The 27842-nt window shown below is 41.4% G+C and overlaps 1 protein-coding gene across 2 annotated transcripts in view; it reads right to left on the bottom strand.

The window, feature by feature from the left end:
• The window catches only part of mllt3 (MLLT3 super elongation complex subunit), a 180097-nt gene that overhangs the window by 64956 nt on the left and 87299 nt on the right, over positions 1 to 27842 (bottom strand). For both annotated transcript variants that reach the window (XM_068030272.1, XM_068030273.1), the window contains exon 5: positions 13445 to 14020. In XM_068030272.1, coding sequence (XP_067886373.1) covers positions 13445 to 14020 — 576 coding nt within the window. The remainder of the gene's footprint in view (positions 1 to 13444; positions 14021 to 27842) is intronic.

Here is a 27842-nt window from a genome sequence, read left to right as displayed (position 1 = left end):
ATGGGCGACTTACAGCTACCAGGAAAAGCAGCTCAATAATTTCTATCTTTGTTGTCTGCGGCGCATTATGGGTCTATCCTGGCAAGACAAAAAAAAAAATCACATATGTGGCAGTCCGTTAAAAGGTAGAACTGTGAAGTGTGTTGACACCAAACAGAATCAGCTTCGGTGGATTAGACACGTTCACAGGATGGAAGACGGTCGCATACCCAAGGACCTTCCGTAATGGTGAGGTAGCTGGGGCCAGATGACCAGTGGGGCGCCCAAAGCTCCTCTTCAACGATGCTTGCAAGTGTGTCATGAAAACTCTAAACGTTGACTATCACACTTGGGAGTCATGAGCTCATGAAAGATGGAACCGGCGACACATCCTGTGGACTGGTGTGCACTACCTCGATGACCAATTGTTACAGAAGCTTGGCAACAAGCGCCAACTTCAGAAACATCAACTCACAACATCACTTGGCAGCTTCACATGCGGCACTTAAAGCAGAACCTGCCTCTCAAGGATTGGCCTTCACAGCCAAAGGTGCACCAAGAGAAGACACCCCACCTAAATGGATTGTTTGCTGCATGCCCATCATCTTTCATAGATAGCAGGATGCCAACAGGTGCACAGGTATAAATGATCAGCTCATCAGTATCCAAATATCAATTGCGTCTTTAATATCAGCAATGGGCCAAATAGGACATTTTGCCCTTTGCAGAGCTAACCTCAATTTCAACTGCAAGCTATGTATATCAATTAACCGTATGTTGTTTCCATGGAGATCTATATGTAGCACAATAACGTGCTATGCCAAATTATTATTTTTTAATCCATCAGTTGGAAACCTGAATTAAACATTAAAAAAAGGGAAAGAGAACGCAATTGGTCACTGCTAGCAGTTAAAATGGTCACCGCAATTTGCATCAAAATACCTTACATACCAAGGTGGAGATGCATGTCTGAATAGCCCTCATTCGGAACAATAGCTTGAGAAGTTTGAATGAGCTACCTGGTATCACCTTCATTAGCAAGATATTCAAAGCCATCTTAGAACATTAATACTGGTGGAGGCAAACCCAAGGGGTAAACACGGAAACATTGAGACCAGAGAGAGATTGGAATTCTTAGACTTGGATCTCATTAAATGTGCAAAAAGAATATACTGGGACAATCATGACAGTCTCTCTCTCTAAGTGAAAACTTGCAGTTTCTTTTGGCTACATCAGACAAGCACCTGAGTTTTAACGAGTGCAGGACCCAAGTGGGGGTCTGTCGGTCTCTCTTTCTAGGCACGCTGTAAGTTCCAACCCTGCCTGCGAGCAGCAAAACATCCAAGTCCACCCTTGCTGCAGACAGAGACTCCAGGGAGAAAACCATCTCGATCACTGTCTCCAGGAAAACCCTGAACTAGGTGGCAACCTCCAACAATCAGAAACTTCAGGACTCGAGTTCAGCCGGAAGACAACTGAATTACCAGACTCCACAGACTGTATATTTTTTTTATTTATTCTTGACTCTAATCCAACCAATCTACTCTTCTTTACTCTGTAACCTGTGTGTGTGCGCGTGATTCGTGTACATGAGAGAGGGAGAGAGTCGGAGCGTAGTTTATTATTTTACTTACATCAGGTTTTGATTTTAAGTACAATAAACTAACCTCTTGTTTAAACTCAACAAAACATGTCCAATTGGTTATTTTATGATCATAGCACAGAAAGGGTTAAACACTTACTGAATTGGTAAGCACATCCACTGTTTAAAAGAAATAAACCCTATTACGGTTAAACAAGGAGAGTGACAAGAGGGGGAGCCTATTGGCACCTCCTCACCTGATCTTAACAGAAATAGAAACAAAAGGAATTAATTAAATTGAACAAGTTTCAACATGAATTGTGTTTTTTTTAGGAATGCCGACAGAACTCAACAAAAGAGCACAAGTATTAACGAACATCAGCAGAGAGAGCATGAGAATTTGGAGATGAACATGCCTCAAATTGTTACAATTTTCTTATAAAACACTTGGGGGGGAGCAAAAAAGAAAAAACTGTTCAGCCACACAAATCTTACATTGAGTCTTACACGGTATTATTTATACAATATTCTCCACCAGCAGTAGAAAATTTCTGCTTGAAATTTTTTATTTTAGCATGTACAGGGTATGCAGCCAGAGTCCTTGAATTTGTTAGCGAACAGAATACAAAATTTTGAGCTGATGACTGTCTAGGCTTTATGGCAATTAAGGAACTGTTGCACTAAAACATCAAAATGAAAAATGCATCCTGAAAGATTTGAGGTGGCATTTTCCTTCACTTTATTCTGAAACGATTTTTTGAGAGCCTGGAAGTGAATAAAGCACTCGAGAAGCCAAAATGTATTGGAAAATAATGTAAGTAAAAATTGAAGTGAAATTATCTTAAATTGCTCAATTATTTAGTATGTTAAATGGATATTAGTGGTTTCACATGAGCTTGCATACAAATTACTTCAAGTTCACGGGGCTGATGAATCAGAAGATGCTCATTACTGACCAAACACCTAGCAATTTCCCAATTACTCCAATGTAAAAATTTCCGCATTGGTGAACTGGGACTGTCAGCAGTGATCTTGCCAAAGGGAAGTTGATTTTAAATAATATTGAGTGCAATACCATTCAGCATTTCAAAACAGAATGGTGTTCATTTTGAATCAGAATGATATCAATGTAAATGCATACGTGTATGCACAAGAAATCCAAGGTTGGGAATCTAAATGGTTTATTAGTTAAAACTTGGATTTTTTTGGCATCTCAAACTATGAAAATTTGTTTCTTTCCAACACATCGGAGTTTCAAAGATATTATTTAATATTCTGGGAGTGCTGCAGTTCACAACAGGACAATATTGCACGAGATATTTCAGAAATAAACCAAATATTATAACTAGCATTTGGCAATCTTTTTCCAAGTCTAATGCAGCAACTTCATGCCATTCAATGCATTTTTGTTCAGGTTCAAATATTACCAGAAAGAACATCAATTTACACTGTGATCACTATTTTGAAATGCAACCAGTTTACATTGGAGCACTGTTGTATGTGAAACATTCAAAATCATGGCATTGGTTAACATTTTACCTCGTCAATTAATTCTACCCGAACATACAAATGTCGATAGATTTGAAGGATAAAATAGACCACTGCTCACTTCTGAGATATATTAACTGCATTAAAGTACACACTTCCTTCTAAAGTTAAAGATTAACTTACCATGCCACCTCAACATTTCCAATTTTATGAAATTGTCAACTTGAACTATAAGTCAGCATTTAAAAATATTTTACCCATTAAAAGCAGATTTTGAAACTCTTCAATCTTGCTATTAAGCTATGAAACGCACTTAAATTCTCTAAGGTGCACAGCTCTCACTAAATTGGGAAGGATCTGAAAACAAACAGTCACAAATCAGAATTAGGAGGAGCTTTAATTTCAAAAAGAACTTGCAAGCTATAAAATTAAACCAGATTTAAACACAAAACCCACATAATTAGTTGTGCTGTCTTTTTTTTTAAAAACCATCACAAATGTCATCTGTACATGTTTAACATACAAAACTAAGCTCTTTGCAATAGCAAATATAGTACTGGGGTAAATCTGTGAAGTCAAATCAGCAGCTGCTTGCTGCAAAGCTAGGGCACCAGTTTTCCTCAGAAGATAGATTAGAAAATATCTCTAAATTTCTCTGTTAACTGGCTACAGAGGATTATTGAAAGAATCAAAAAAGTGTTGCAGTGTTGGAAGTCCAACCACAAACTTAAAATTCTACATTGCTGTCTGTGCAGCTGCTGTAATTAAACATTTTGCAGACTTCAACAGCACAAAAATTGTTCCACGCTTCCCTGTAGCCAGTGATGGCAAGATCATACTAGAGTTTAGTCTTCTTAATCCAAATGATCGGAATTATTTTAAGCACCATATTTTCACTTTTCTGTTATGCTACTGAACAATTCAAAATAGCAGAAATAGGATTGAACTACTAGCAGTAGACTACTACATTCGATTTTCTTTTAAGATAACTTTATTGCAAGAAACACAGGCAGCACACAATTTTTTTTCTGTGAAAAGAACTCTTTCTTCTCAAAAGCTCTGACAGGACAGCAGCTGCTCCTTCTTGCTGTTTAACAGCTACCACAGTGGAAAAGGTAGAACTGGTAGAACAGAGATTATCTGAAGCTACCAGCTCTTTTTTTCTACACTATATCCCATTTTCTGCCCTAGTCTCTATTTTCCAACTTCTCCCTCCATAGAGAAAGCAGTGAAGGTTTTAACTGAACAAGGTACTGATGCATGCAACAGGGAACTATTTTCCTGGAGGGAAAATGATCAGGCAAGAATGAGCTCGCTTGCCAAGTTCAAGCTAAAGCAATGAGATTGGCTAAACTCTTCACACAAAATCTGTTTACCATGGACTTAGCTGAAATTGTTACATTAACTGGCTGCCAGAATTGGTGGGCGAGGATAAAATGACCTTCAGAGCTTTTTAGACAAGTTAATTGTGCTGAGCTCACTGGCACCAAATCGCACTGTACCCACAGGCTTTTTAAACAAAGGAGCAGTAAACTACTTAGTCATCTATTTTCTTTCCCCCTCATGGGAAATTGAAAGTAGAGTTTGGATGTAGATTTACGTAGATTGTTATAAGTACAAAAGAAATTTCAACATGTAGCTTTTGAATGCAGCATTTTCACAATTTGTGGTCGTGTCTTAGTTCTGGATCTCAAAACTCAACAATGGTTCCAATGCCACAGTTTTAAAACTGTCCTTCAAAATCCTGAAATGGTCACATTAATACACTCTACAAACTCATTGCTATGGTTAATTTACTACAATTTTCCACTATCCAAAGCAGGATAAAATGTCTTTGGCCATTGCCTTACTAGTTGAAATGACTGTTAAGGCACAAAACATGTGAATTTCACATTATTATATGGAAGTTCTACTTGGTCAAATTTCTGCCAGGAAGGCATCTTACACAATGAAAAACAAACTGAAAATAATTAGTGTTAACTGATGGCTTTAAAACAACAGCAGCACCATTCCACCCTGGTTCCTAAAGGTGGGAAACATCTATTGACTCCTTAAATGTTGATCTGAAATATGAGGAAGCTCCTCTAACACCTCTCCTATATCCTTGGAAATATAGAAAAGGTTACTGTTACAGGCAGAAAGGCCAGTCACTACATCTGTAATCTCACACACATTCCATTGCAACTGATAATTTTTCAATGTTTTGTCACTGCTATGTACAGTGCTCACTAGAACTTTCCGCTCTTGCTCAATTAAGCTCCAAAGACAATGTCCTTCTTTCCTATGTCATCAACATACTGAAATAATGAGTCTTTGCAGTTTCTTACTCCTGCTTATTCTCTCAGGACCTCAAACTATGGAGCTCCTTCATTTCCCCGCCCCCCACCCCCCACTTTCCTTCCTCCTGTAATTGTCATATCTTCAAAACCCAAGCTTGCAATTAAATCACTATTTCTGGATTTCCCCTCGATCTTTTATGTCTTCCCAACCTTGGTGGTATCCTGCATTGAATACTGGCCCCTCACCTTGGCTTCTCAATTTAAGAAAAGGAAAAATTTGTATTGTCTTACCTTTTGGAGAACATTATAATAAAGCTTCCATTTTAGGTTTCATATTTAACTGCATTCTGTACAAACCTAACGTATAAACATATTTAGCCGACTGAGGGTTAGGATTGCACAAAGTTAAAAAAAACTAAATCCCATGTAAACAAGTCACAAAGTGTGGTTAAATTTCAACTTTTTGGTGTGACAAGAATTCATGCTCATTAAGCAAACAGATGTGGAAATAATTTTCAGTTCAATGTCAAAAAAGCACTATCCATATCTAAAGGAACTGACAGAGAAATTGCCTCAAGTCTGGTGTTCTTCATCCACATTATTATTGAGGTGACAAATTAATTAGCCAAGTACAGACTGTTCATAAACATGGGGTCCAAAGCCCAGTCTTAATAGTCCTGTTTTTGAACAGGGATGGAATCAATCAAGTTTGACACTAGCACAAAAGTGAAGTAATACACCACTGCTTAGAGGTCCAAATGGCATACATGGATAGATCCCTGCATACCAATTTTTTGAAAGGAACACAATGTTTAATGACAGGACACTTAACATCTGGAAAACATTTGTTTTTAAAGTTTATTTTATTTTTCCATTTGGAGATGGAACCTGAACTGGGGGATGGGGAAGAAATGCAAAGAAAAGGATGTACAACCAACGTTAAAAAAGATCAAATTCCCAGCAGAAGCATACTGCTAGATTGACCTTCATTTATCACACCTTTGAAGTACAAGCTGCAGTATTAACCCATTAAGGGGAAATGGTGATTAATCATCAAGTTACTTATTTATGGATAAAATTTTGAATCGTGAACAATTCATAGTAAACTTAATTTATAAATACATTTCTGTTCAAGGTTTTTCTGTTCCTGACCAACCATACATGGTGCAACTAAAATTCAAACACTTGAGGAAATGTGGACAGTCTAACCTTTGAATATCTGAGCTGTAACCACATAAAAATTCCGACTGTAAAGATGATGGCAAACTGAATAATAGATAATACAAAAAATCATTAACTTATAGTGCAATGTTTCTACAATTCTATGTTTGCAGTCTCCTGCTTCATATTACGTGCATCTTAAGCATTGTTTACGAGTGTTCAACTGTGCTATCAGAGAGAGAGACTGGTATTACATGAGTATCAATTATGATCCTGTGCAGCGACACCTTTAGCCACTCATCACTCGAAACCCCTTCTCCAAAAAAACGCACATGCACACGCTCGGTCACAACTCAACCAAACTTCAGTAATAACAATCAGCCAGGAGGGGAAAAAAGGGTTGGTGGAGATAGGGATGTAAATAAAAGTTTAGATATGAAAGTTATGAAATCAGAACTCAAATTATAACAGATATACAGCACAAGATTTCTGTTCTTTTGGTCTGAAACAGATAATAAAACAATTAGATTCTCTATTCACATATACAAATGTCACTGTATAATTCAATATAATTTGAAGGAACAGAGACAGAGATCCACTAAGGTACTACATAAAACACAAATATTATTCAAAAATTGCTGTCGAAAAAGAGTTAGCGAAATTATAGTGAGTTTTATAAAATTAAGCACAAGGTTCAAGTTTTAAAACGGGACTACTGATCTCACTTTAAAAAGGGCCTTGCAGCAAGCAAGTGAACAGGCGAATTTTTAAAATAATCAATTTAACCTCTGGTCAGCTTGGACTAACTTTCAATAGCCTGGATTAGTGGTAAATGCTGTTCAGAAACAAAATATACCCTCAGAATTTTGTTGTTAATGGGACTGTGATGCAGCAACAGAGGACACAGTACTTTTGATGTTTACAACTCTGGTTTCACGAAGTATTCAGCAGCCAGGACCCTCCAAGAGGTGACTTGAATACTTGGCTTGTTTATATGAACAGCCATTCTAATTGTGGGGAAAGTCAATTGACTGTGCCCTGGTAAGATGTTACCAAGCGTCGACTGACAAACTGTTAAAAAAAACTAAATGTAAAAACATTGGCCCAGAGTTTGCAGCCAGTAGCAATGCAAAGGCTGAGCTCAAAGGAAGCCTAGCTGAGAGATCTAGCAATCTTTATGGCGAGAACTTCACCTCCTCTCACTGTGCAGTGGATTGTAGCATTCTTTAATGGGGTTTCCCAGTGTGAGGCTGCAGTGATTTCATCAAGCTGTCCAAGCAACCAAATCACATTAAAGAATTCTCACAGACAGCCAACCAGGAAATAAAATTAACAGAGCAAAATAAAGATTGGGACATGCACATAGGGTGACGGTAGAAGCTGAAATATGTAACTACTTTTAATTACTAGATTTTTAAAAAATCATAATGGAGACATTTAACATGGCCAGATCTGTTGCTTAGCAATAATTATTCAGATCACTTAAAAAGCCAGTTACACGGATTGCTGGCTCTGTGGTGGGGAGGCACAGCACGGCCTGTGGTGTAACAGTGAGTGGCAGACAGCAGCTTCAAGAATTTCACGTTAATCTGCCCATGCGCTAAGTTGCAGTCAGTTTCACAGGGGTAATGATGGTGAACACTGACAGTAAGCCATCAAAAACCCCCACAAAGTCCAGGCCTATAAAGATCAGGCTAAGAGGGCCCCAATAATGAACATCAGTGTCCATAGTCTTGCATGAAGGGTAGAAATTAATGACCAGGTTTTCCTTTTCTGATGGCTGTGCAGAAACATGAGCTGCTCTCTGTTGACACAATCGTAAGGAATCATTGTTACTCTCTGTAGCTGCAGGATGAGAACAGAAGCAAGCTCAACTGCAATGGGTTTTACAGTTGAACAATCCAGTGATATTTACTGTCCATGAACAACAGTGGGGCGGCGCAGTGGTTAGCACCGCAGCCTCACAGCTCCAGCGACCCGGGTTTGATTCTGGGTACTGCCTGTGTGGAGTTTGCAAGTTCTCTCTGTGACCACGTGGGTTTCCGCCAGGTGCCCCAGTTTCCTCCCACAGCCAAAGACTTGCAGGTTGATAGGTAAATTGGCCATTGTAAGTTGCCCCTAGTGTAGGTAGGTGGTAGGAGAATTGTGGGGATGTGGTAGGGAATATGGGATTAACGTAGGATTAGTAGAAAATGGGTGGTTGATGGTCGGCACAGATTCGGTGGGCCGAAGGGCCTGTTTCAGTGCTGTATCTCTAAATAAATAAATAAAGCTACTGGCATGAGTCATCAAAAGACATAACAGGTGACCAGTCAAGCTCAACATCAGCTGGCCACCTATCTCAGTCAAAAGTTGTGTGTGTAGTTCAAGAGAACCCAGTAAGGGTAAAGGATAGCAGATGGAGGAAAAAGGCAGAAGAAATTTCAAAAAAGTTAAAATCATAAGTCAAAATAGGAAGATAGTTGTGTTAGTGAAAAATCTTACATCACATGAAACTTGGTGCCCCAAATCAGATACCTAAGCACTTGGTTCTTGGGTGCAGATAACTTTTGAAGTTAATGCAATTTATGCTGAAGCTGAAACTTTCATACCACCATATGGTCTGAAGGGACAAATGTGGTCAAGAGAAATACAAGGGCATTTTAAAGCCTTGTCTCATGGCACTAAGTCACATATCACTCATTGACATTGCATGATATTACCAGTTGTTCAACCTCAAGACAAATCTGACACATGCTCTCACCATCCACCACTCCTTTCAAAAAGTAATGATATTGTTTCCCTCCATTTCAGAAACTGCACATCTGGGTCTGCATTAGAAATCATTTCAGCAGATGTTGTAATACAGTAATATATTCAATTACTAAATATCATTGAACAATTAACTATAAAAAGGTTCTTTATTTGACAAATTGAATCTAGAAGGCTTTTTTGGTTAGTGACTTTGAGTAAGGTAGAAAAATCTTATTTCTTTATATCACCTTGTATTTATTTTTCTTTGCCTTGCTCCCCAGGCTTCAGTGTCAGTAATAAGAAAAAAGTAGCCCAGTTTGATTTTCTTCCCATTTAAAAAAAATTCAATGGTTCCCCAGTGGCTAAGCCAAATGCAGGAATTCACTTGAGTGAAAAAGGACAATGCCCCTTTTTATTTATTCTGTTATGAGTAACCTGTTGATTTGCATATGGAGTACCTTTAGATTTTTTTGCATGCCATCTTAAAGGGGACAACTCGAGAGCAGCCTGCACAGTGCCTTCCAGGTTGCTGTACGGCCTTGTAGCTTACAGGAAACATTAGATGGAGGGATGTGGGAAATAGGACGCAAACTCTACAAATTCATGGAGCCATGCAACACCTACAAGGTGCATCTGTTTAGGATGACTGGAAAAAAATATGCACATATATTATTGGCATCTCACATGATCTCCACTTCAATGCATTATAATTGGCAAAGCTTCGTGGTTGCATAAAAAAAAATGAAATTCTGAACACAACTTATCCAGCATTCTGCAAAGCTGAATAAATATTTATGCAAATCCATAAATTACTGAGTTCCTCAGCAAAAAGGCACTCAAGTTGTACTGGGTTTTAGCTTCCTCACTCATATAAATTTACACGGAATATATTTACTGTGCAAGTCTCAAGGAGCAAACACTTGAGTTAACGCTGCTATGTAATAATTTTCGAAATAAAAATAGCACTTTTTTTTTTAAAAACAGAAAACTTCAAAGATTGTTAGCACTTGTCAAACATTCAATTATATTTCAACTCTTATGCCACTGCCACTCTCCAAAGAGCTTAGTTTTTCTTTTCCTGCTCACAAATGTACAGCTGTTTTGTTTTCACAGCGTACACAAAAATGGCAATTTATGGGTTATGGTTTACTCATTTCAACACTGCTTTCATTCACTGCACTGAAAATTAAACACCGCTTCAGTTCAGGTTAGCACTCCTGCTCCTTCTGGCCCACAAGCTGTGCTCTTTAAAAATCACTTAACTGTTGGATCCGGCCACTCCCACCTCCCTTTGGTGGTTGCATCCCCCAAGCCCTGGGAAACCCTGTTGGCCAGCTCTAAATTCAAATGGCTTCCAAAAATCTGAGGAATAGAGCTTCACTTAAATCTTACAGACCCTCCTCTCCTCTCCAGAGCAAGCTATGCTTCCAAATCTACCAGAGTTGAACTGGAAGTAGGCACATTCACAGTGAGCCGAGGCCATGTTTCACATAACTGACAATTTAGCCACACCTCCACACGCCCACACCGCTGTGGAGGCTTTGGGGGGAGTGGGACACTGGTTAACCTTTTCCCTCCTACCCATCGTGGGAGGAATTAAACTCTTTCCGCCCTCTGACTCTCACAGCAAATGTGGGTGGGGAAAAAGGTTAAATTCTTCGCTTCCTCACTCCCCCAGCAACATGTTTGATTATTTTGCTCTATGGGCACGATTAGTATTTTCAGTGCCCACAGCATGGAGGTTTCCCACATGGCAATTCATTATAATACATGTGGGTTAATACTTGGGTCAGCAAAAGAACCCAATGTTCCAGAATTCACTTAATGGGAATGTACAGTCACTGGACAGATAAAATGCTTCACCCACCTGACTTTTATCCAGGCATTGCGTCACTTTGGTGAATGACTATTAGAACAGACGAGTTACAAAGACTTAAGTTGCAAGGTCTGTCAGACTAGAGAAAAACTACTGGAATTTGTCTACCAGCAAGATATCAAGATCTAATTTTACATTCAGAAACACTGCCAAATCATGTGCACCATATTACTTTAGAGCATTTAATACTTTCTGGCTTTAGCCCTGGCCACTTGCAGAAAATGCAACTCTATTGGCAATATACCAAATTAGTACAACTCCCCTTTTTGGAATGAAAACATGATATGCAGACTGAGTTTTACAGAACAAAAGACAGAATATTCTTAGATCCTCCTCAAACATCCAAGTGTAAAATCATATAATCATGGTTTAAACTACCTCCATCTGAAATATGCTTTCTTGTGACAAAGCTTTGACAGTCACTTGCTCTTTTCCTCCTACTTTACTTAAGCTTCTGGGCTTCCAGTCACTTCAGACATATGGCTGATTAATTTGAAGTGGCAGACAAGTCTCTGGGCAAGCAGACCCACAACGTACTTGAAAACTAGCAGTTTAACATGGAATAATGCATTGTAGCAGTTATGCGGTTGGTATTCCTCAGGCTACTTGGCCTTAAAAATTAAACAAATTCAACAAAAAAGTTAAAAGTTGAAGGATGAGGATGATTTTCTTACAATTAGTGGAAATATTCAAAAGTAACCCGAATTAAATTGTCTCTCTATGTTTGTAGAGCTAAACTTACCTGAAAAAGATATTCCAAATAGATTTTGCGGGGCAGGGGATGAGTAAAAGTAAGAGAAAGAATATATTCTTTCGTGATCAGAAAGGGCAAGTGAAGAAAAATACACAATGAAAAGTTAGCCTCAAAACTTACACAGCATTATCAAATATTTTTGTAAGTGCATATAGAGATAAGTAACTCAAACAAAGTTAAGCATAAGATTAAGGATGCAGTTACAATGTCAGTTTTATAACCAGAAAGTCAATGCAATCCTGGAGAATCAGAGTGTCACGTCAGGACACAGTGGTGTGAAATTCCTCAGGTCACAGAGCCTTATTCTGTTAATGACTGATATTAGTTGGGAGCATAACTCCAGCACTCAAACAGTCCACGTACTTGCTGAACAAGAGCAAAGAATTAATGTTTTGGGAACCACCGGAGAACACAGCTCTCCAAAGTGCACTCTGCAGCTCCAGACCCTTTTGCTCATTATAGCTTCAACCTAAATGGTGTAGTGAGATAGGAAGACTACAAGAAACGAAAGGCTGATAATCTGTTAATGCGCATTTGTAAGTAAGCAGTTTGGAAAGGTATCTAAGGAAAGCATTGAGATCCTGTGATCTTCTGAGTACTATTCATTAAGATTTATTAATATTTGAAGTTGTGAATGAACATATTGCACTTGGAAATCTGACAATCAGCCATCTTCAGCTGATACACAGGGTAGAGAAAAAGGTCAAATTAGTATCCGAACAAAAGATAAAACTTAACATTTTGGGTGGAACCTACCTTTCTCACAAATGCAGATTGCCCTGTGCATCTTCAGCATTTTCTGTTATTATTTCACGGCAAATGGTGGTTTATTTACCACTTAGTCATGAAGTCAGATGAGTCCAAACAGTCACCAACTAGTGTAGGATTTAATGTAGGAAAACAAAATGTCTGCTCCAGTTCACATAGCACGAGCAAAACCCCAGCAGCTAGTCACCAAATTTTATTTTGGCAGACATTGACACATTTCATGCAATCATGTACACACACATGTGGGAGGAAGAAATAAAACTACTTGCTATGTGCATCGACTGTAAACACACTTAGAATATCCTTTTTGTTTTAAAAAAAGACTTTTGGGAATTCAAGATATGCCAATTCACCTTTCAGCATTTTGCTCACAAATTTGCTAATTTCAATGACTACGTATAATTCATTAAACTGAACTTTATTATATCCTCCAAAAGGAAGGAAACACAAATTTTGTAAACTTTTCTACTGTGTAGAAGCAAGGGAAGAGCAAAAGAGGCAGCAACTAAATACTTAATATGAGATAAGACCATCCACATAAACTTCAGTTTTCCTCCTCTCCCTTTAAACTTTGAAGGAGCTCTATTAACCAAGATTTAGGGATGGTCAGAGTTTATTAATATATCAATTTGTAGACCTTATCTTTAACATAATTGCAGTGCCCTTTGAAGCTTAGTCAGTCTCAAAATAGCTTTAAATCAGCTTAGGTTTCACAGAATAAAATTTCCTAGTTGACCTTTTAAGTGGCATGAACTCTACCTTCTAAGGTAGATATAGGAAAAGACGCCCGCGCGCTCAAATTAAATTTTAGTACTTCTACTTACCTCAGATTTAGAAGACATATCATCTAATGCAAAGTCATTTGGATCTACAATGTCTTCAAATGGTGGTAAACTAGACTTCTTTTTCTCTATCATTTCACTTTCCATTTTGACCTTTGTTGCTTTAACATGCGATTTGTCCTTCATTTGTTTCTTTTCAGAAGGTGAAGCACTGGAAAAACTTTTAAACAAAAATTCAGAACTGCTTTTCTTTTTTTTCTTGGCTACAAGTTCATCAGAGTCTGTATTAGGAGGCCTCTTGGTCGGAGCCTTAATGTCCTGTTGAATGCCTCCAGTCCCACTTACTATGTTGTTTTCCAATGATTTTGGCTCTTTTGACATTGGTTTTGGTTCCTTAAATGCTGTCTTAGGAACAATTTTCTCATCTTTTAGTGGCTTGTTTTCTTTGGGTTTCTTTGAGGACTCTTTGGAAGTTTTACTGTGTTCCCTGGAAGGTTCTTTGAAGGCACTTTTGTGCTCTTTTGAGTCTTTAGATGGTTTGTCCTTGTGCTCTTTCATGGATTTGTGGGGCTTGGAGAAGCTGTTACTGCTGTTAGTGCTGCTGCTCTTATTCGGATCCTAGAATATAGGGGGGAAAAAAAAAGAGAAAAAAGTTTTAGAAACCCAAAAGATCAGTAAATGTAAAAATGTACCTCAGCACAACAGTGCTGAGTTACAAGGCTTTAGCAGGAGAGTTACAAATGGATCTAGGTGCCTGGGCACTCATGAGGAAAATCGCACCATCGCTTTGGCTGACATGTACACCTATATGGATAGTGGGAAAGAACACGAACATACATCATTGCAGTACCCATAAGGCAAATTGTTTGTTCACACTTACTGTCAAGAGTTGCACATAAATAATGGTCACTTGGGAAAGGTACTGGAGGGTGCTCAGCACCCATGGAACTGTGCCCCATCACATGCGCCTACAGGAGGTGCATGGAGGAATTTGAAAGAAGTCCCCATTGATTAGTCAATTTTTCAGCATTTTTAATTTCCAGATACATTCTTCACACTCAACATTGAAATGCAACCTTAATGGGATTGCAACAGGTAGCACCGCTGAAGTGCACAAGCTGGTTGATAGTTGATCGACCCTACCTAGAGGACATAGGGAAGCAGATAGAGAATAGGAAATGAATGCTGCTTCAATTTAAAGTTTGCTACTTTTTGTAGCTGCTGTGAGAAAAAGACGTTTAACATGAAAATAGGTCAACACCTACTTGCAGTATATATTAAAGCTATAAAAAATATAACTTCAAATGTTGCTGTTACAGCTGATTAGATGCTTGACCGATCATTCTTCCCACTGAAGTGTAAGCAAAATTTGCATCTGTTCGAAAATTAGAAAAATTCTGCTTTCCCCAGGACCACCACCACCCACCCTTGACCCGAGCGCCAAAGTCTACAGCTTCTAAATCTTGGTGACTCTGCTGAATAATATCCTTTGGTAATAAACCACCAGACCTCAGACCACACACATGGAATGCAGTTGTTACACAGGACTAGTATTGCTAATAAAAATCAAAGACTATAAAAATGTCATGTTAATGGATTTTTTATCATTGAAAGTAGAGCACTAAAATATATTTTAAAAATAACTTAAGGAAAAACTTTACAGAAAAGCTACATTTTAAAACGCAACATGCAATCACTTGAAAACTTTGGGTTGAAAAGACTTGATTTTTGAAGAAGGGAAAAAAGTTTCCCATTACACTGGTTTTGCACAAAGGTATTCAAGCACAAATGCTGAATAGAAGGAAACAGAACACGAACAAATTACAAGCATTTTCAGCACTAGTTTAATTAAAATATGGTCACATTTAACTGGAAAAAATTGTTCTAACAGTTTTGCAGAAGATACAGATACGGTCTAGCAGTCTTCACAGACCAAGTCTCATTCAATTCTCTTGAATTCCAAACACAGATGTTATATTTCTCTTCCAGCCACTCCCATTCCTTTTCTACAGCAGAAAAATAAAATAAAATTCAAACTAATCCCAGCGCCCACAATGATCTGATTTTAAGAGTTCAATGGCTGGATGGAACTATAGTTGGAAGGTCATTAGCCTGAGGCTCTGCATGCCCATCTCTGGGTAGTTCATCAAGCTGAACAACTCAGCAGAATCTGTAATCAGTACTTCACGACCTAGGTTAATGACCTAGACTTGGGTGTGCAGGGCGCAATTTCAAAATTGGCAGACGACACAAAATTTGGAAGTATTGTGATCTGTGAGGAGGATAGTGCGAGACTTCAAGAGGACATAAACAGGCTGGTGGGATGTGTGGATACATGGCAGATGAGATTTCACACAGAGAAGTATGAAGTGATACATTTTGGTAGGAACAACGAGAAGAGGCAATATAAAATAAAGGATACAATTCTAAAGGGAATGCAGGAGCAGAGGGAGCTGGGGGTATATGTTCACAAATCATTGAAGATGGCAGGGCAGGTTGATAATGCATATGGGATCCTGGGCTTTATAAACAGAGGCATAGAGCAAAAAAGCAAGAAAGTTATCATGAACCTTGAATAAAACACTGGTTCGGCTGTGTCCAATTTTGGGTACCACACATTAGGAAGGATGTGAAGGTGTTAGAGAAGGTGCAGAGCAGATTTACAAGAACAGTTTCAGGGATAAGGGACTTCAGGTACAAGGATGTATTGGAGAAGCTGGGGCTGTTCTCCTTAGAGAAGAGAGGGTTGAGCAGAGATTTGATAATGGTGGTCAAAATCATGAGGGGCTGGACCGAGTTGCTAGGGAGGAACTGTTCCCATTGGCAGATTTAAGCTGAATGGCAAAAGAACCAAAAAAGGTGACATGAGGAAGAACTTTCTTTTTCAAAAAAACGCAGCGAATGGTAAGGATCTGGAATGCACTGCCTGAGAGTGCGGTGGAAGCAAATTCAATTGTGGCTTTCAAAAGGATATTGGATATTTATCTGAAGAGAAAACAATTGCAGGGCTATGGGGAAAAGGCAGGGAAGTGGGATGAGCTGAGCTGCTCTTGCAGAAAGCCAGCATGGACAAGATGGGCTGAATAACCTCCTTCTATGCTATAACCAATAATTCATTCTATTCAATGAAAATGGCACTAAAATTTCGTAGGGACAATCATATATGTAGTCATTTTACTTGAAAAAATATTTTACCAAAAATTCTTGGCTATATTTCATTAGAAGTTGTTCCCATGTCTATTGAGAATAGATCACAGGTGTTAGAAATTCACAGAAAATCTGTATGCTCCTTAACGCGGAGTACAATATAACAAGTCAACTTTAGTAAAAATGATCATCTGCAATACTCCTGCACACTTCTCTATAATAATAAAACAGGCCTCAATAAAGGACTCATGAAGATACTGGAACAGAAATCAAATCATTTCCAAGCTGCTAACAAGGCTTTCACTTCCGAATGTAATCACCACATTGACTAAAAATAGCATTCTTGGAGTTTAAACAGTCTTAACAGATGAAACTTGCAGAGAGAATATTAGCATAGTCTTATTGCATTCAATATCGTTCCTAAAAAAGGAACATGTTAAACACTGCAAAGCTCATGAGGCATATACCCTAATTACAGAAGAACAAACAGTTGCCATTGTTGTCTATCATTTAAGTCCATCACTGTTGGCTTCTACTTTAGCCTGGTGACCACAGCAATCTGTTATATTGACTTATTAATGGCAATTGGTGATAATTTATACAGTGCCTTTAATGTAATAAATCCCAAGGCACTTCACAGTAGCATTATAAAGCAAAATTAGACACTGAGCCAATTAAGGTGATATTAGGGCAGATGGTCAAAGCAGTAGATTTTAAAAGAAGCATCTTACAGGAGGAAAGAGAGGTAGAGTGTTGAAAAGGTTTATGGAGGGAATGCCAGAGCTTAGGCCCTAGGCAGTTGAAGGCAGAGCCACCAATGGTAAAACAATTACAATTGGGGATGCTCAAGAGGCCAGAATTACATGAGTGCAGATATCAGAGGGCTGGAAAAGATTTAGATACGGAGGGGGTGAGGCCATGGACAGTTTTGAAAATAAGGATGAGAATTTTAAAATTCCTTGATGTTGTTTGATCTCAATGTATATAAGCAAGTACAGGGGTGATGGATGAATGGCATTTGGTGCAAGTTAGGACACGAACAGCAGAGTTTTGAATGACCTCAAATTTACAGAGGGTAGACTGTGGGAGGCCAACCAGGAGTGCAGTGGAATAGCCAAGTCTGGAGGCAAGAAAACCAAAAAACAGGACTTCAAATGGCCAATACAAGATTTGATTTTTCAAAGCTGAAAATGGAACGATATTCCTTTTTTCGTTTCCTCTTCACACTCCTTCTCCCTCCACTCCTGGGGAGGCGGTGGCGTAGTGGTATTGTCACTGGACTAGTAACCCAGAGACCCAGGGTATTGCTCTGGGGACATGGGTTCAAATCCCACCACAGCAGAAGGTGGAATCTGAATTCAATTAATAAATCTGGAACTAAAAGTTAGTCTAATGATGGCCATGAAACCATTATCAATTGTTGTAAAAACCCATCTGGTTCACTAATGTCCTTTAGGGAAGGAAATCTGCTGTCCTTACCTGGTCTGGCCTACATGTGACTCCAGACCAGAGCAAAGTGGTTGACTCTTATATGCCCTCTGAAGTGGCCGAGCAAGCCACTCAGTTGTATCTAACCGCTACGAAGTCAATAAAAATGAATGAAACCGGACAGACCAACCGGCATCGACCTAGGCACCGGAAACGACAACGGCAAATCCAGCCCTGTTGACCCTGCAAAGTCCTCCTTACTAACATCTGGGGGCTTGTGCCAAAGTTGGGAGAGCTGTCCCACAGACTAGTCAAGCAACAGCCTGACATAGTCATACTCACGGAATCATACCTTACAGACAATGTCCCAGACACTGCCATCACCATCCCTGGGTATGATGTCCTGTCCCACTGGCAGGACAGACCCACCAGAGGTGGCGGGACAGTGCTATACAGAAGGGAGGGAGTTGTCCTGGGAGTCCTCAACATCGACTCTGGACCCCATGAAGTCTCATGGCATCAGATCAAACATTGACAAGGAAACCTCCTGCTAATTAGCATCTACCGCCCTCTCCCTCAGCTGATGAATTAGTCCTCCTCCATTTGAACAGCACTTGGAGGAAGCACAGAGGGTGGTGAGGGCACAAAATGTACTCTGGGTGGGGGACTTCAATGTCCATCACCAAGAGTGGCTCGGTAGCACCACTTCTGACCGAGCTGGCCGAGTCCTAAAGGACATAGCTGCTAGACTGGGTCTGCAGCAGGTGGTGAGGGAACCAACAAAAGGGGAAAAACATACTTGACCTCGTCCTCACCAATCTGCCTGCCGCAGATGCTTCTGTCCATGATAGTATTGGTAGTCCTTGTGGAGACCAAGTCCCGCCTTCACATTGAGGAAACCCTCCATCGTGTTGTGTGGCACTATCACCGTGCTAAATGGGATAGATTTCTAACAGATCAAGCAATGCAAAACTGGGCATCCATGAGGGACTGTGGGCCATCAGCAGCAGCAGAATTGTACTCGACCACAATCTGTAACCTCATGGCCCGGCATATCTCCCACTCTGCCATTACCATCAAGCCAGGAGACCAACCCTGGTTCAATGAAGAGTGCAGGAGGGCATGCCAGGAGCAGCACCAGGCATACCTCAAAATGAGGAGTCAACCTGCTGAAGCTACAACACAGGACTATCTGTGTGCCAAACTGCGTAAGCAGCATGTGATAGACAGAGCAGAGCGATCCCATAACCAAAGGATCAGATCTAAGCTCTGCAGTCCTGCCACATCCAGCCATGAATGGTGGTGGACAATTAAACAACCAACTGAAAGAGGTGGCTCCACAAATATCCCCATCCTCAATGATGGGGGAGCCCAGCACATCAGTGCAAAAGATAAGGCTGAAGCATTTGCAACAATCTTCAGCCAGAAGTGCCGAGTTGTTGATCCATCTCGGCCTCCTCCTGAAGTCCCCAGCATCGTAGATGCCAGACTTCAGCCAATTCGATTCACTCCACATGATATCAAGAAACGACTGAAGGCACTGGATACTGCAAAAGCTATGGGCCCTGACAATATTCCAGCAATAGTACTGAAGACCTGTGCTCCAGAACTTGCTACGCCCCTAGCGAAGCAGTTCCAGTACAGCTACAACACTGGCATCTACCCTGCAATGTGGAAAATTGCCCAGGTATGTCCTGTACACAAAAAGCAGGACAAGTCCAACCCGGCAATTTACTGCACCATCAGCCTACTCTCAATCAGTAAAGTGATGGAAGGTGTCATCAACAGTGCCATCAAGCAGCACTAGCTTAGCAATAACCTGCTCAGTGACGCTCAGTTTGGGTTCCGCCAAGGCAACTCAGCTCCTGACCTCATTACAGCCTTGGTTCAAACATGGACAAAAGGCCTGACTCAAGAGGTGAGGTGAGAGTGACTACCCTTGACATCAAGGCAGCATTTGACCGAGTATGGCATCAAGGAGCCCTAGCAAAACTGAAGTCAATGGGAATCAGGGGGAAACCCTCCGCTGGCTGGAGTCATACCTAGTGCAAAGGAAGATGGTTGTGGTTGCTGGAGGTCAATAATCTGAGCTCCAGGACATCACTGCAGGAGTTCCTCAGGGTAGTGTCCTAGGCCCAATCATCTTCAGCTGCTTCATCAATGACCTTCCTTCAATCATAAGGTCAGAAGTGAGAATGTTCACTGATGATTGCACAATGTTCAGCACCATCGTGACTCCTTAGATACTGAAGCAGTCAGTGTAGAAATGCAGCAAGACCTGGACAATATCCAGGCTTGGGCTGATAAGTGGCAAGTAACATTCACGCCACACAAGGGCCAGGCAATGACCATCTCCAACAAGAGAGAATCTAACCATCTCCCCTTGACATTCAACGGCATTACCATTGCTGAATTCCCCACTATCAACATCCTCGGGGCTACCATTGACCAGAAACTGAACTGCAGTAGCCATATAAATACCGTGGCTACAACAGCAGGTCAGAGGCTAGGAATCCTGATGCAAATAACTCACCTCCTGATTCCCCAAAGCCTGTCTACCATCGACAAGGCACAAGTCAGGAGTGTGATGGAATACTTGCCTGGATGGGTGCAGCTCCAACAACGCTCAAGGAGCTCGACACCATCCAGGACAAAGCAAGCTGCTTGATTGGCACCCCATCTACAAACATTCACTCCCTCCCTCCACCACCGACACACAGTGGCAGCAGTGTGTACCATCTACAAGATTCACTGCAGCAATACACCAAGGCTCCTTAGACAGCACTTTCCAAACCCGCAACCTCTACCAACTAGAAGGACAAGGCAGCAAATGCATGGGAACACCACCATCTGCAAGTTCCCCTCAAAGTCATACATCATCCTGACTTGGAACAATATCACCATTACTTCACTGTCGCTGGGTCAAAATCCTCGAACTCCCTTCATAACAGCAATGGGGGTATATCTACCCCACATGGACTGCAGTGGTTCAAGGCGGCAGCTCACCACCAACTTCTCAATAGCAATTAGGGATGGGCAATAAATGCTGGCCTGGCCAGTGACACCCACATCCCATGAATGAATCAAAAAAAACTCAAAACATGCTGCTGTTCAATACAAAATCTAGTAGCCTACACCAGAACTGTCAAACCCCACAAAGTGAGAGAATGGGAGTTCAAAGTAGAGTGGAGACTAGAATTCAAACGGACAACCTTGGAAGGATCCAGTATTCTGCTACTAAAGCTACTGGTCCAGAGAGCTAGGTTTCTTGTTTAATATTAACTGAAGTGCTTTGGTTTCGGACGTTTTTGATATTACAAATATGTAAAAGTGTATTAAAAGCAATAAACCTTTAGCTCAAGTCTGTTATCTACACATGTATAGTTGCAGCTAATTATTTAAACCAGATGTTTTAAACCAGACTTTTTACATAGTTTCAGCTTTCGTTGCAAACTGGTCTTGAATCAACGTGATGACTTACTTGACTCTTTCCAATGTGAAGAAAAGCAAGGGCTTACTAAGACGGACAAGGAGATGAAAATGCAATCCAGAAGGGGCTAGTGTTCCATCTTGCATCATGCCAGTCTGTCACAAAAGTTAAATGAACCATATCAAATTCAGGGTAGTTGACTAAAATAAAAGCAAAATATTGCAGATGCTGGAAATACTCAGCAGGTCTGGCAGCATCTGTCGAGAAGCTCCTCACAGATGCTGCCAGACCTGCTGCGTATTTCCAGCATTTCTTGTTTTTATTTCAGATTTCCAGCATCTGCAGTATTTTGCTTTTTATTTTAGTGTTTAATTCACTGCCACTTCTCTTCCAGGAATGCCTACCTGAAGAAATTCTGCTCTTCTCGGACAGGATTTTCATTTGCCTCTTTTAAAACCTTTTACATTTCTAACCTTTGCCAGTTCTGAAGAAGGGTCACTGACCTGAAATGTTAAATCTGCTTCTCTCTCCACAGATGCTGGCAGACCTGAGTATTTCCAGCATTTTTTGATTTTATTTCAGGTTAGTTGACATTAGCCACTGTCTATGAATAAAGGAGATCTGCTGAATGCCACTGAATGTGAATTCTGTTTTAAGGAGGAACCTGAGCACATTTTCTGTTGCCTTTTCCAAGATCTATAGAAGTGACCATTCGTTAGCCTGAAAAAAACTATTTTATCCTAATATTGGGGGCAGGGAAGAAAAAACAGAAAACCAAACATTAGATTTTCACACTTTCAAATGAGGAAGGAAATTTCTGCAGAGTCCTTTTTTGAAGAAGAAAATAAAAGCTTTTTAAAAAAAAAGCAGAAAATTTCTACTTTGTATAGTGTACATTTTAATCATCAATTTAAAGCTTTAGCCAGTGGAAAGTCTTGGAGATTCAAATAAACTGCAGTTCAACCCTTAACAAAAAGAGAAGTCGCATGATACAGAACATAACCGTTTCTACAATTTTACAAAGTCCTACAGAAAGAAAACAAATATCTGGGAATAAAATGGATATGATCTGTGTTCCAAAAAAATGAACTAGGCATAGTAACCTAATTCTAACCATCAGAAGCTAAACTGCCATAAAGAGTGCCCCCAATGAAATGCCATGCCACAGGAGAGTCTGCCACCTCGGTACTAAACTGCAACTGATATAATTAGCAAATAAAAACGTGCTTTTTTCAAGATTACAATGTTCATAAGAGCTCTAAAAATAATTTAGTTGGGTCTTGCATACTAATTACAGCAAAGGAACAGGCCAAACAGGTCCATACTGGTGTCTCTGCTCTACCTTTTAGACCTGTATGGCTACTTCTGGTGATTTGCCTACAAGATGGCTCTCGGGAAATCAGTTCCTTCAGGAGCTCCTCACTGTGCGTGTCTAACCATGGCTATCTTCTGCAATGTGTTGCTCTTTCTCTCCCTAAATCCTCTTTACTACTGCTTAAGTGGGTGCATTTTAGCTCAACCTTCAAGTTAACTATTGGCCTCTGTTAGTTCAAACCCTGTCCCCCAACCTTACATTGAGTGTTCTGGTAAAAATATGGAAATGACCCAAATGTGGTTTTTCTCTCAAATTTGGCTTCAAATTCCTTTTCTGAACATCATGACCATGTTTCTGCTGCTCTTTGCTCGGTCAGCTGTGGAAAAGATCTGCAATAATCTAGATCTAGATCTCCTCGCAAACCTGGCTTCAAATTTCTGGACTTCTCCCATCAAGACAATACTTCTGCACTGGCTGTACCATGAGGCTCAAACTGTCTCTGATCTGCTGCTCTTTTGTGACCTTTGAAGTAACTTGGATCAGTTTAAGGCCCCTCTCCCCCCACCTGTGATCGAGACTTCAAACTCCTGCCGAGCTTGTGACTGGCCACTGGTATTACTGGTTTCTCAACTTCAGTCTGATCCCAGCCAGAAGATCGCTTGTCTGGGCCAAAAACCAAACCTCTGCTCTTCTGGATTTTATGGTGTCCTCCAACTTCTTCGTCTTTCTGTTCCTACTGACAGTACAATTCACAAAGGCACAATTCAGCATAGCAGTGCCTCACCAGACCCCTTTTCTATCCTGAGTGGCGTGAAACAGGGCTGTGTTCTCGCACCTACACGGTTTGGGATCTTCTTCTCCCTGCTGCTCTCACATGCGTTCAAGTCTTCAGAAGAAGGAATTTTCCTCCACGCAAGATCAGATGCCAGGTTGTTCAACCTTGCCCGTCTTACAGCGAAGACCAAAGTACGGAAAGTCCTCATCAGGGAACTCCTCTTTGCTGACGATGCTGCATTAACATCCTACACAGAAGAGTGTCTGCAGAGACTGATCGACAGGATTGCGGCTGCCTGCAACGAATTTGGCCCAACCATCAGTCTCAAGAAAATGAACATCATGGGTCAGGATGTCAGAAATGCTCTATCCATCAATATCGGTGACCACGTTCTGGAAGTGGTTCAAGAGCTCACCTACCTAGGCTCAACTATCACCAGTAACCTGTCTCTAGATGCAGAAATCAACTAGCGCATGGGAAAGACGTCCGCTGCTATGTCCAGACTGGCCAAGAGGGTGTGGCAAAATGGTGCACTGACATGGAACACAGAAGTCCTAGTGTTTCAAGCCTGTGTCCTCAGTACCTTGCTCTACAGCAGCGAGGCCTGGACAACGTATGTCAACCAAGAGTGACGTCTCAACTCATTTCATCTTCGCTGCCTCCGGAAAAACCTTGGCATCAGGTGGCAGGACCGTATCTCCAACGCAGAAGTCCTCAAGGCATCCGACATCCCCAGCATATACACTCTACTGAGCCAGCGGCGCTCGAGATGGCTTGGCCATGTGAGCTGCATGGAAGATGGCAGGATCCCCAAAGACACATTGTACAGCGAGCTCGCCACTGGGATCAGACCCACAGGCCGTCCACGTCTCCGCTTTAAAGACGTCTGCAAACACGACATGAGGTCCTGAGACATTGATCACAAGTCGTGGGAGTCAGTTGCCAGTGATCGCCAGAGTTGGCAGATAGCTATAAAGGCGGGGCTAAAGAGTGGCGAGTCGAAGAGATGTAGCAGTTGGCAGGAAAAAAGACAGAAGTGCAAGGAGAGAGCCAACTGTGTAACAGCCCCGACAACCAATTTTATCTGCAGCACCTGTGGAAGAGTCTGTCACTCTAGAATTGGCCTTTATAGCCACTCCAGGCGCTGCTCCACAAACCACTGACCACCTCTGGGCACTTACCCATTGTCTCTTGAGACAAAGAGGCCAACGAAGACAACAACTGACAGTACATGTCCTGAATCCTCACTCCCATGAAAATACCTCCAAAAGTACATCCTCTGATACTCTACCCTCAAATAGCTTCTGGACTTCACTTGCTACACCTGTCTCCAAAATCAGAAAACAGTTAGTCAATGAGCTCCCTAGCTCAGTTGTTATCCCATCGTGGAACTTCCAACTTCAACTGTGGACTCGATCATCTATCTATTTCCCGTTTACCAACAGGTTTTTATGCTTCCGAATTCTTAAGTAACAAGACTTGTGTAACTGTAGTTTGCCTATGTCCGTTCACGTGCACATTTTGGTTGCGAATCTGGACCTCAGCCCATCAACTTATCTCCACTTTTTTTTTTTAAAAACTTCTCTTTACCCCTTCTAGATCCCTCTCCTGTATTCTGTCCTCCCCATTCATTACCCGCAACCCTTCTGCTCTCCTCAACTTTCTTGCGCTCTTGCTGCCATTCCAGACTGGACTCCCTCTTAGATGAGCCGACAGGTTCCCTCTGTGCCCCTCTCAGCATTCTTTGAAGGGCTCAAAGCACTTGGCACTGACCCATTATGAGTAGCAACCAAAATTGCCCCATTCCACTTGACCTTGCTGCCCAGTGGACCCTTGGGGGTGGGGGTAATCTTGCTAATCTCCTTCCCAACCAACTCACTCTTCCTGCTGTGGACTCTGCCAGTGGATTAGCTATCATCTGTATCATCCTCCAGAAGGTCCATTCACTTGTGAAGAAGGCCTTGCTATCCATGAATTTACTGTGGATAATTGCGTCGCCATCATGACCTTAACTGAAACCTGGATGAGGGGTGATGACACCTTTACCCTTCATGAAGCCTCACCGCCTAGCTGCATCTTCCACCACTTGCCTCGCCCAGACCATCACGGTGATGGTGTGGCTCAAGATCAAATCACACCTTGGTCTATTCCCCTACTCCTCTCGCACTTTCTCTTCCTTTAAGCATCTCACCTTGCTCCACCCCACTCATTCAAAATCCTCCTTCCCCACCGCCCAAGTGTGATGATTTTCTCAGCTATCTTCACTGCTTTCATCCCTCAGCCTCAGCATCAGACAACTTCTCATTCTCGCTGATTTCAAAATCCATCTCAACTCAATGCTCAGAGTTGAGTGCCCCCTTATCCTCCTTGCCCTCCATGTAAACTCCCCAACCCACATTCACAGTCATCCCCTTGACCTTGCCATTTCATGTGGCCTTGCTAGTGACATCCTATCAGTCGCAGATAAGGCCATTTCTGATCACTTCCTTGCAGCACTCTCCACCCACACCCCAAACTTTCCTCCTTCTGTATCTGGCCCTGCGGGGGGGAAAAAATTATGCCCCAATTCACTTACTACTGCACTTTAAAATCCAAACAATCTAGCCTTTAGCCCTCTGTTCACCTCAACATTTCTGCAGCTACTGATTTGCTCAACCGAACCCTCCTCTCCAATAAAATTACTTATCTTTATAATAAAACGATAGCTCTCTCTTACTGTGCCCATTCCCCTGGTATGGCCCTCATCTCCGCTCTCATAAATCCAAGGGACGCAGACTGAAAGGATATGGCAGACAACCGCTTTGGACATTCACTGTCAGATCTGGCTTGACCACAAAGCACAATTGGGTCCTGCTCTTGTCTGCTGAAGCTGCTCACTATTCCAGGATCATCCTGGAAGGCAAAGATAACCTCTGACTTCTTTTCTCTACTGCAAAGCATCTTCTTAAACCCCTCTCCCCTTTACCCTCACCTCCAACCAAAAGCACAAGGAGCTTGTGAACTCATCTGTCACGAAGACGGAGATCATCCCATCAGCTGCTGCGTCCCTCCCTTCCACTGGCCAAACTTCCTCCCTACCTTATCCCTGAACTCACATCTTTATCTCCCCTCATGCACTCGAGCTCATCTTGCCCACGCGATCCACCTCTTGCTCCTTCAACCCTATTCCCACTAAACTGATCAAACTTCCTTTGCTATCTCCCATGTCAGCTGATATTGTGAAAAGTTCTGCATGTACTGCCATTCTCTCTTTTATATCTGTCATCATCATCCCTCTCCTGGAAAAAAACTCTTGGCCCCCCACACTCCGCACAAACCCCACCCCATCTCCAACCTCCCTATCCTCCCCAAAATTCTTAAACAGGTCATCGCTTCCAAAATCCATGCCCAACTCTGTTTGAATCCCTCCAATCAGGTTTCCACCCCATCACAACACGGAAATGGTTCTCCAAGTCACAAATGATATCCCTAGGCGACCGTAACAAAGGTAAACTTATTCCTCTTCATTCTTCTCGACCTGTCAACAGTCTTCCACACAGTTGATTACATTATCCACCTGCAGCATTAGTTTTCACATGTACATGGACGACACGCAGTTCTACCTCAACCACCACCTCTCTTGCCTCTTCCACTGTTGCTAAATTATCAGAATGCTTATCTGACATCCAGTACTGGATAAGCAGAATATCTCCAATTAAGTATTTGGAAGATGGAAACCATTGTTTTCAGCCCCCGCTCCAAAATCTGTTCCCTAGTTAGACTTCATCCCTTTCCTTGGCAACTATCTGAGACTAAACTGGACTGTTCACAATCCTGGTGTCACATTTGACCCCAAGAAGAGCTTCCAACCACTCATCTGCACCATCACTAAGACCGCCTATTTCTACCTCCGTAGCTCATCTGCTGCTGAAACCCCCATTCATTCCCTTGTACCTCTCAGCTTGACTATTCCAACGCGCTCCTGGCTGGCCTCCCAAATTCCACCCTCTGTAAACTTGAGTTCATCCAAAACTCTGCTACCCATATCCTAACTCACACCAAGTCCCATTCACCCATCACCCCTTTGCTCGCTGGCCTAGACTGGTTCCTGGTCAAGCAACCTATTGATTTAAAAAATCTCATCCTGGTTTTCAAATCCCTTCATGGCCTTGCTCCTCCCCATCTCTAATTTCCTCCAGCCCCACATCTCATATCTGCACTCATCTAATTCTGGCCTTGAGCAGCCGATTTTAAAATCACTCCACCACTGGTGGCCATGCCTTGAGTTGTCTAGGGCCTAAACTTTGGAATTCTTCCCCTCTGGCTCACATTCATCCTTTATGACACTCCTTAAAATCTACCTCTA

Source organism: Heterodontus francisci, chromosome 4 (genome assembly GCF_036365525.1).
Source record: "Heterodontus francisci isolate sHetFra1 chromosome 4, sHetFra1.hap1, whole genome shotgun sequence".
Lineage (NCBI taxonomy): Eukaryota > Metazoa > Chordata > Chondrichthyes > Heterodontiformes > Heterodontidae > Heterodontus > Heterodontus francisci.
The sequence above is the reverse complement of the archived record's forward strand: the minus strand, read 5'-3'. Positions and strand labels throughout refer to the sequence as shown.